The sequence below is a fragment of the Bidens hawaiensis genome, unplaced genomic scaffold (assembly GCF_021521415.1).
Source record: "Bidens hawaiensis isolate Kalapana, Puna unplaced genomic scaffold, B.hawaiensis_p1.1 tig00000636_1, whole genome shotgun sequence".
In the NCBI taxonomy this organism is placed as follows: domain Eukaryota; kingdom Viridiplantae; phylum Streptophyta; class Magnoliopsida; order Asterales; family Asteraceae; genus Bidens; species Bidens hawaiensis.
In genome coordinates, this window is record NW_027491038.1 from 1,128,594 (window position 1) to 1,139,082 (window position 10,489).

The 10,489-nt window shown below is 36.4% G+C and overlaps 1 protein-coding gene across 1 annotated transcript; it reads right to left on the reverse strand.

The window, feature by feature from the left end:
- Positions 1–1,016: 1,016 nt before the first annotated feature.
- LOC143637241 (uncharacterized) lies at positions 1,017–6,649 on the reverse strand. Its single transcript, XM_077104685.1, has 5 exons — positions 6,563–6,649; positions 2,606–2,791; positions 2,191–2,427; positions 1,885–2,100; positions 1,017–1,408 (listed from the first exon to the last, which is right to left on the reverse strand). Exons 1-5 carry the CDS (start codon positions 6,647–6,649, stop codon positions 1,220–1,222), a joined length of 915 nt encoding a protein of 304 aa, XP_076960800.1. The 3' UTR covers positions 1,017–1,219.
- Positions 6,650–10,489: the final 3,840 nt, after the last annotated feature.

Sequence of the window (10,489 nt, forward strand, 5' to 3'; positions counted from 1 at the left end):
TGTAACTAATGAATATGTTTCTGGATAATTAACTTTCTTGCAAGTGAAGTCTCTATTTATAGTATCTTGTTTCACAAGTGAACAAACAACATGTACTTTGATCTTGACAAACTTTTGAAGCGGCTACAGACGGCATGCATGGTTAAAATGAGATAGTTATTATGTGATTTATTAATTTCCTTATTAATAACTAAAACATACTAAAAGAAATGTATGAATAAAAGTGATCACGAGAAGAAATCTATGTCTTGTACAAAGATTCCTCGGCCGATCAAAGTCGGCCGTCTTGTAACGATCATCTTTCACCTTGTTACGAATACATGTTTTTATTTTAATGGAGTTTGGATCCACGGTAAGTCTTTGGCTCACCAATCATCATTACCTAAGTTTGAAGAATCCTTTACGTTATAGGGTATCAAACTTGAGACCTCTCTAGAAGGAAACTCCTAAGGAAAAACCCCTTGACCACCAAACCAGATGGTTGATGGTAATACATATACCTTTAAAGGATTTGCGACAAATTTCTTATGGTTACAATTGAACTTTAACGACCCGATTTACGATCATTTCTATTCAATGTTGGAAATAACTTTTATCAAGTAGTGAACACACTTTTTAGGACCAAATCCACGATGTCATTGCCGTCCATAGCCGGTTCCTAGCAACTTTCATTAAATCATTTCCGTATTCAATCCAAAAATGTATAAATAGGCAACTATCATGCAGCTTTTATATCATACTCTCAACAACCAAAATAACATTTAGAAGCCACAAAAATGTATAAATAGGCAACTATCAGCTTCTAAATAGTTGCAACCAACATTTTCTCGATCCAAGCTTCCGTCTAGATCAAAATTTCTAATCATACATTACACAGGGATGAGCAAATAGAACCTTCAAGTAGGTGTCATAGGAGAAAGCGCTTCAGTCTCTCTGCAGACGTCTCTTTTTTCTGCTATTAACCCCTCGAAGGCCACTTGTCCAATGCAAACCGATAGAAGAGAAATGTGCCAAGTCATTTGAAGAATGATAAATCAGTTATATACAATTACTATAAGGGAGAAAAAAACAATTACAAGCAGAGTAAAGCAATTCAGAATTTCAGATATAACCAATTTCATTAGCATATTCTTTGTTTCGGTTAGTTACTGCCTGAGCCTGTCATTGATGTCTCAAAAGTCACATGGGAATCAAACTAAATCGTGACTGACTGGTAATGTTATTGTAACAACTGCAGCTGTTCATCATTTGCCTGCAACTCACTGAGCCGTTTCTTCGCATAAACTGTGACTATGATCGTAGTAGCTATCGTTACAACAAACCCACAAACTGTGAACACGATCTGAAGGGGTTCTAGTGATCTTTGATCTTTAGATGCATCCGCCAATGTTCGTATCATTATACCCGTCAAAAATAAGCAAATAATAAGATTTATTTTGATCTCAAGACCGTAGTAGAAAACTTGATTTAACTTTTAATATGTAATAAACGACCCAAAATCAAGCTTAAAAAAAACTACTCAAGAGCCAAGCTCGAGCTCTTGTAAGTTAAACGAGTTGAGCTCGAGCTCAAAAAACTACCCACAAGTCAAACTCAAGCTTTAGAAAGAGTTCGAAACGAGCTAAAAGCTTGAACTCTTGTAAGTCAAACGAGCCAGCTCAAGCCTAGTTGAGCTCGGGCTCAAGTAATTATTGGTCAGCTTGGTCAAAATTAGGGTCTTTAAAAGGTAAAAAGGTTAATGTGTACAACAAATGAGAGAGAGACAACTTCTGGTTGTAAATAAAACTTATTTGCTTGTACAATGTAAAAAAAGCTTCTCGCAGCGCCTTGTGCTTTAATAAACCAACACAAATAATTAAAAAAGAAAGCACAAAAATCTTACGTATAAATTGCCACAAAAATCTCGGGCACCATGCCGACAAGCGTTCCAAACAAGTAGGGAACAAACTTAACATCAGTAGCAACAGCACAGTAATTGTAAACAATGTACGGAAACGGGGATATCCTTAGCAATGTCACAGCTCTAAACTGATCATACAAGTCTCCTTCACCTGCTAACCGTATAACTGATGCTTGTTTTGGATATCTTTCTAACCAAGCCTTCACAACATACACAAACAACACCTTCAACAATTATCATCCATGTACAAATAATATTATTGTAACCTTAGAAGAACGTATAACACTCACTTGAATTTTGTGGTAAAACAGGGAACCAATGAAGTAAGGAAGTGATACACCGATGGTGACGCCACAAATTATCAGTAAAAATCCTAAACCATAACCGAAAGTCATGCCGGCAACCCACATGGAAGGTGTAGATGGTATGAACACCGTCGGGAATATTGCAACAGAAGTGAATATTACTATTGCTAACATTGGTTTGCTGAATGTTGCGGTTTCCCAGTTTAAAATTGGTATAACCTCCTGAAATATAGGATTGTAATTAGATCAAAATCAAGTAATTGTTGTCATGATTTCGCATTAGTTCGTTTATGTTTGTTTACTTACAGTTGTTTATGTTCATTTATGTTCGTTTTCTTTCATAACGAACGAACATGAACAAGAAACTCCATTAATTTAACTGTTTGATAACATTAAATACCTTGTCCATAAGATAGGGTCCGATCCAGACGAAGAAGCAAAAGCCTAACACAGCCAGAAAGAAAACCAGAAACACAAACTTTCCCCACCACCAAATACTCGTACAGTCCGCCGATGACGTCGGAGCAATGCCTTCCGGTGATGTTATAATGACGTAATCAGGCCTGTGCTCTTCAATCGAGAACTGCTGCTTTCAATCGTCATTCTGATATGATACTAAATGAACCCTAGAATCGGAGGAAGGGTTTATAAAACAGAGGTTAAAGAGCGAATGCTTTATGGTGAAGGAAACGTGGATTGGAAGACATGGTTTGGTATTTTATTAATCACGGGTTTGAGATTACAACATAATATTTCTATTCTAATGCTTCCAGGTTAATCATGGCGTTACGGAAGCATTTCTGATTGATTTTTCACGATGATGTATTCCAGCACAAGGTTTGTATATTGGTTTTGGCCCCATTTTTGGTAGATATATATACATCGCACTTTCAGTCCCTATGATTTTGGTTTTGGGGCGGGGATGACTTTGGGGTATACCTTAACATCTAAGGCGTTAAAGCTTAGTTGACAAGGGTTAATCACTGGCATACCTCTCTTTATGGGTTAAGAGGCGTTGGATGAAACGTGAGTATGATAGAGCATTCTCATCTTATTCCTCAAATTTATGTGAGGGAACTTTGCAAATTATAAGGCGTGGTTTGAGTGATTATGAGTGTAAATTATAGGGTGGAGAATGAAAATGTAATGTTTTTTTTTTTTTATAAATTTGTGGAGACAAAGTGTATCCATGTTTATTTTTTAATATTTGTTGAATTGGTTGTGAGCAGATGAGAGATAAAACTGTAATGATAAATGTATAAAAAAATATTATTTAATTGAGCAGAAAAAAGAAATGTAGCGTTTTTTAGTGTAATTATAAAGATGATGATGAGGGATAGGTTGAAGTGGTGTTAAACAATTTTGCATTAAATAATTTAAGAGTCAATTTTACATTAAATAAAAAGAGGTAAAGTCGTGTTAAACAATTTCTTTAAGGAGTCGGGTGGAGTGAAATGAGGTAATGTTGGTGATGTGGTGCCTACGTGAAATTAAGGGGGGTGTAAATGTAACCCCATGGCCTAAACTATGGTTTGAGGCGGGATCATTTTACGTTTAAAGCTGTTAGTGCGTGTAATCGAAGTTAGAAACATGTCGCCAATGGATCCTAATGGGTTAAGTGATCCGTAAGTGAAATTTAAATTACGATACCAAAGGTTCCAGAGCAAGTGGTGAAGCGTTTAAACTCTTATTGGTGTGAGGAGTTTAGTTTCAAATTTAAATATTTGAAAGAAGAATTCTGGTTTATGTGTTTGATGAGGATGAGTCTTTTAGTGATGCTTTTGCTGTGGAAATAATGGTGAGCCGAAGATGGAGGTGCAAAAATCTACCTAACCTATTGACATGATAAATCAGGTATCGAATCCAAATGAGCAGGTAGTCAATGCCATACGTTCGTTCGTTTATTTAAACTATTTACAAAAAAAATTGTAAAGAAACAATTTTAAAGTTTTGTCGAGGACTAATCACACTAGCAGGTTATGTATGGAGTCAATTACTTTAACAAGTTTCTCAATTAATAGGAAGCAAATCACACCCCGACTTCAAACTTATAAGAAACTAAGATTAGCTTCACACGAAACGTTTTATTTTAATGAACCACAACTGATATCATGAGTTTGCTAATATGAATTCCTAATCGGAGGCATCAACAATAACACAGAGATGTTGGTAATCAAAGGTTCCTTTACAACATAACTCATTTAAGGACAATTGTATGCTTCATAAACTAAGAACAATAAACAAACCCAACCATGAATCAATCCTAATAGCGGTAATCATCTCACAATGTTAACGTTGCACGAAAATGTCAACAATTTCGAGTTCAGAACAATACTAGCAATCAATCCACACAATTTCAATCAGAGGGTTACAAAACTTTATGATTCAAACCAAAATATGAAAGAAACTAAGCCCTAGTTCTTATAGTCCTACACCTGGGCATGATTCAAGGTTGATTAGCCTCACATACTTGACATCCGGTAGCGATTGGAGATGCTCTGGACATCCGAAAATCGCCTTTTCTCGCCCCCCAGGCGGCGGGAAACAGAGATAAGAGATAATGGTTTATAGCTAGAAAATAGAACATACAGGTGAAACGTAACCCCCCCCCATTTTTTGGTCCCTCGCATGCCGTGAGGGTCTTCTGTCGGGTCCTTTGCGTGTCGTGAAGGACAAAATAGTCGTGGTTTCATTTCTGGCTCCCTCTCGTGTTGCGAGGGAAATCTTTCTCCTGGCTCGCATGTTGTGAGCGAATGGCAGACTTGTATATATATATATTCGGTTTTCAACTCCGAATCGCACTCCGATCTTCTCGATACTTCATCCTGTGCTCGTATAAGTCCCAACTTAACATCTTTATTAATTAATGACATATAACACATTAGCACGTATGACATACCATTGTTCGCACAATAAAGTAACTAAAACTAGTAGAATAATACAAAAATATACTTGATTTATACACATCCATCACATCCCCACCCTCATAATTTGGTTGCCCTTAAGCAAACTCTAAAATAGACATCCTACTCTATAAATAGATATATCAATTATCATCAATAATGTTAGTAATGGTCACATACCGCAAAGGCAAACAATTCTTTTTTCGAGGAACATGCGCAAGTGGTCCCCGACCCAAAACCACAGGGACGCAAAATGAAAATTCACTCATTAATTTATAAATAATAAACATCATTATCCAAATCTCCAAAATCCCAGTTCCATAAACGATGTCGTTTAATGCATCCCAATTTCTTGATTCAAATATATTGAAGTTTTGGGCATTAATCAATTAGACATGAATCTGTTAGTGCATGTAATTGAAGTTAGAAACATGCCTCCAATGGATCCATATGGGTCAGGTGACCTGTATGTGAAATGTGAATTAGGGCATCAAACGATCAAGACCAAAGTAGTGAAAAAAATGTTTGAACCCTTCTTGACGTGAGAAGTTTTGTTTCAAATTAAAGATTTGAAAGAAAACTTGTGGTTTCTGTGTTTGATATGGATAAGTATTTTAGTGATGATTTTGTGGTGACAACGATAGTGGAGATGGAGATGGAGGTGGGAGGGAGATGAAGGGTCGCACGTGGTTAGGGTTTTTACCAGATGGGTGAAATGACGCAGATGTCTATGTTCCGTTAGTAATTTAAATAAATGTACTTACTCTGCTAGAGGTTTGAAAGTAGTGATCCCGCCAGAAAACCAAAGGGACGCAAGCAGTTCATTTTTCGAGGGAGAGACGCAAGCGACCCCCAACCCAAACCACAAGAACGCAAACTGCAAGTTCACTTATAAATTTATAAACTATAAAAGTCATGTATTTTTTTTAGGTATCTCACGATTTTATATAGAGTAACATGAGACATCTTTTATATAATCAAACAATTGTAAAAACTTTTAAATTTTGTAATACACATAACTAAAACCGAACTAGTACCCCCCCGGAAAACATCGATGTATTCAATTTTATGGTTTTTGGTTTCTGTACGAATAAGTTGCAGTATTTTAAGGTCCATTTTCAATATCGGAACGAAGGTCGTATAACTTTGTAACTCGCAACTTTTTTTGTAACTTTTTAGATTTTTATGTTTTAAGCATACATCACATTCAAACCGTAACGCATGGGGAATGACAGAGTTTGTATAAAATTCACAATTCAGTAAATTCCAGTTATGTTGATTTTTCTTATATGAACAACCAATTTGAATGACTCGTCAAGTTGTGTAAAAATTTCTTCAAGCCCTATCTTGTGGTTAAGAGGAACCAGAGTCTAAAACCAAAGACAAGACTTGACACCTTTTGAAGATATTTAAGTATGAGTGAGAATTGAGTGTCTTGCACATAAGCCATAAACAAGAGCATCTTCTAGTAGTTGCCTCTTTTTCAACTTCTTTATCGGTGGCAACGTTAGCATGCTGTTTATCATTGTACCAACATGCATTATTGACATGCCCAAATTTCTTGCATATGGTGAACTGAGGGACACAACTTCGATCAACTTCTACCTTGTCCTCTACCTCTAGTCATACCAACCTTTACCCCTGCCAGGACTATTGTTTGATTGAGATGGGTCATGCATTACGTGTGTAACACCCCGGATTTAAGCGAAATAGGCCAGAGTGCAACATACAGATCACTCATAAGCTCGTAACACTATTAATAGTGACAATATATTTATTTTATTTTATAATTTCGCAAGTACACAAATTGTTCAAAAATAAGGCAAATATCATTACATCGGAATGAAACAATTTATATTCATAATAATAAAACCAAAGGTCGATCTAGTTTTCTTGTCCTTGCACTTTATCGTACCACCATGTAGCACGATTATTTGTTAACAACACATGTAGGTGAGCTTTCATATATATATATATTGTCACACCCCGACCAAAGGCGGCGGTGTGATACCCGGAAAAATAAAAAGTATTATTATATTCCATAAATGAGACTAAGACATGTTTAGGCTAGATTAAGTGAAGATTAAGACCTATAAGGTAAATATAGTATTTTAAGCTAAGAATGAAGAGAATATATACATTGTAAAACACGTGATTGTTTGATTGAGATGGGTCATGCATTACGTGTGTAACACCCCGGATTTAAGCGAAATAGGCCAGAGTGCAACATACAGATCACTCATAAGCTCGTAACACTATTAATAGTGACAATATATTTATTTTATTTTATAATTTCGCAAGTACACAAATTGTTCAAAAATAAGGCAAATATCATTACATCGGAATGAAACAATTTATATTCATAATAATAAAACCTAAGGTCGATCTAGTTTTCTTGTCCTTGCACTTTATCGTACCACCATGTAGCACGATTATTTGTTAACAACACATGTAGGTGAGCTTTCATATATATATATATATTGTCACACCCCGACCAAAGGCGGCGGTGTGATACCCGGAAAAATAAAAAGTATTATTATATTCCATAAATGAGACTAAGACATGTTTAGGCTAGATTAAGTGAAGATTAAGACCTATAAGGTAAATATAGTATTTTAAGCTAAGAATGAAGAGAATATATACATTGTAAAACACGTGAGAAGTGAGACGGAATAAAGAAATTCAGGTGATAAATAACAGAGAAACGAACGTTTTCAGTTAAACGTGTGAGAATTCAATCCGACATTCGAGAAAGTGTCCAGGGGTGAATCCAACTGAATATTTTAGAGAATCGAAAACCGAGAATGCAGGCAAAAACGTGGCTCAATTCTGAGTTATAACGAAGCGGGAAAATACAAATTAGTAGTTTTTAACATGGTCGTTAAAGCACATGTACCGATGAGATTGTTATTGAGTCAAACAGTTGACCTAAGGGGGAGATTGTGAGACAAAGATTTGTTCTAAAGAGACATATGGGAGATTGGAATCTTCTCAACCTCCTCAGAATTCACTAAGTATGGATCCGGGCACACCTTAGACTTCCGAGCAAGCTTCTACTTAGCCGGGTACGATATTTTGTCTATCGGGCAAGGTTATCTTCTCTAAGTCTTCTTTAGTGAATATCCGAGCAGGGTTTGCAAATTAGTGTATTACCGGGCAAGGTTCACTAGTTTATGCAAGTCCGGGCATGGTGCACTGTATCAAGCAGGTTTGTTCTTCACAGCCAAGTAAAGTTCACTTTCGAGTAAGCTTTAGGCTAACCAAGCTCATGAAGCCAAGTAATTGAAAGACCGGGCAAGGTATTCATTAATAATTATGGTCCAAGTAGGCTTGATGATTTAATGATATATCTCAAGTGTGATCGGGCAAGTTCAACTTAAGCAAGGAACAATGCTACCAAGCACACTTTGCTAATAAGCTATTCTCTAGCAAAGGGTTGAAGGGACCATTGAAGAACAAGGTTGCTCGTAAGGATTTTTCAGGCAAAGTCTGGCAAAGTCAAGAAGATTGAAGTCTACCCGGTGAGTATTTTACTTGGTAAAATACTCTTCAAGTAAAGTCTACCCGGAAACTGATTCCGAGCACACTTCTATATTACCAAGTCCTAAAGGATGACAGAGCATACTCGAAAAGACAAGATTGATGCAAAGCCTACCCGGAAGACTTGTTTTACACTTAGAATATTTCTGAATATGTAATTTGAATATGTATTTACGTTTAGGGTCTTCTAGAAGGAATGACAGCTGTCCACAGGTGTCAGGCCTATAAAAGGAATAATTAGGGCACACCTGAGGAGAGAGAACAAACAAGGCAGACAGACACATTAATTAAGAAAGAATATTGTGTGTGACGGCTGTCTCAGTATAGTACAGATAAAACCTTCCTACAAGAAACCCTAAATTGGTTATCCTTTTGTATGATGATCTTCGTATAAATGGAAATATTTTGAGTGAATCTTGTGTGTGTTACTTGCATATGAATATTGATAGCAACCACCCTGCTTATTATTGATTCCACCTTTAATAAACAGTAATCTTTCTAAATATAGCAACCCGTCATTAACTCCCTTGTCGACGCATCTATTTGTGTAAGTTATGACATGATTTGAGTAAGATCCAGCTGAAATCGGGGACCTGACAAGTGGTATTAGAGCTTGTTGCTGCTATTTTGGAAAGATTCTTGTTGCTGATTGAAGATTTGAAGAAAGATGACGTAAGCAGACCACTGTTCCATTGATTTGTGACGTCAGCAGCTCTGTTCTTCATTTTTCTTCCAGATCTACAATCTACCGGTGTTTTCACTTCCTTATTTCAATTAAAGCTTTAGTCTTTATATCTAAATCTTGCTCTAATCATATCAGACACATCAGATCTGAACAACCTGTTCTCAGATCTGATTATTTTAAAACTTTGCTTTTTACAAAGAAACTGATTTTAAGTCTTTGAAAATGTCTAGATATGAGGAACAAGAGGTGTCTACTAACTAGATACCAAGATTGTATGGACAGGAAAACTTTACCAAGTGGAAAGTGATTTTTGAAGCAGTTGTGTGCTACAATGATGATGATATGTGGAACTCCATCAAGAATGGTCACAAGCTGCAGTTGAAGAAGGTGCAAATATAGCTAGAACTGCTGCTGTAAGAGAAATAATGAGAAAGGTGGATGACCGGGCCTTAGCTATGATTAAGCTAGGACTGTCTTGGGAGATTTTAACCAAGTTGGCACATCATACAACTGCCAAACAGATGTATGATGCCATCCTTGAGATGTATGAAGGGAATACTAAGCTGAAGAACATTAAGAAACAAAGATTGAAGCAACAGTTGGAAAGGTTCAAGTATAAGGAGGGAGAAATGTTAAAATCAATACTAGAACGTTTTCTAGGTATTGTGAATGAGTTGAAGACAACTGATTATGTAATGACTGACTTTGATTTAAATACAAAGTTACTCAACTCAATGCCAAAGGAATGGTATACTGCTTGCAAATTCATCCTTCAGAAGCATAATTTCAAAGAATTGAAATTGGATGATGTAGTATGCTTCCTTCAGGCTGCAGAACTTGAAATGATAGAGAATGAAATGATTAAGGAAGAAAGACCCTGCTTCAATGTTTCAAATGCATTGATTGCACCAATGGGTAACTTGACTACCAAGAATCAACAACAAATTCCCATCATTGAAGAACCAGTTGAGCATAATGCTGATACTCCAAAATCTTTCATTGGAGGTAACACAAGTAATCAAGGAAATCAGCAGATGTTCAATGTGCAACTGATTGATGACACTGATTCTGCCTCTATGGCAAGTGGGAATTTACCTCATTCTAGTGGTGGAAATGGACAAGGCAATGAAACACAGGCCTTACTTTCTATGTTCAC

What these genes read in the sequence shown, in the direction of transcription:
- LOC143637241 (XM_077104685.1), bottom strand. Translation starts at nt 6,649, where the DNA reads ATGCATGTTGGTACAATGATAAACAGCATGCTAACGTTGCCACCGATA. An exon ending in AACTACTAGAAGATGCTCTT is followed by an intron (nt 2,792 to 6,562) that starts GTTTATGGCTTA and finishes GATTGAAAGCAG; the next exon opens with CAGTTCTCGATTGAAGAGCA. An exon ending in AGATTTTTGTGGCAATTTAT is followed by an intron (nt 1,409 to 1,884) that starts ACGTAAGATTTT and finishes TGCTTATTTTTG; the next exon opens with ACGGGTATAATGATACGAAC.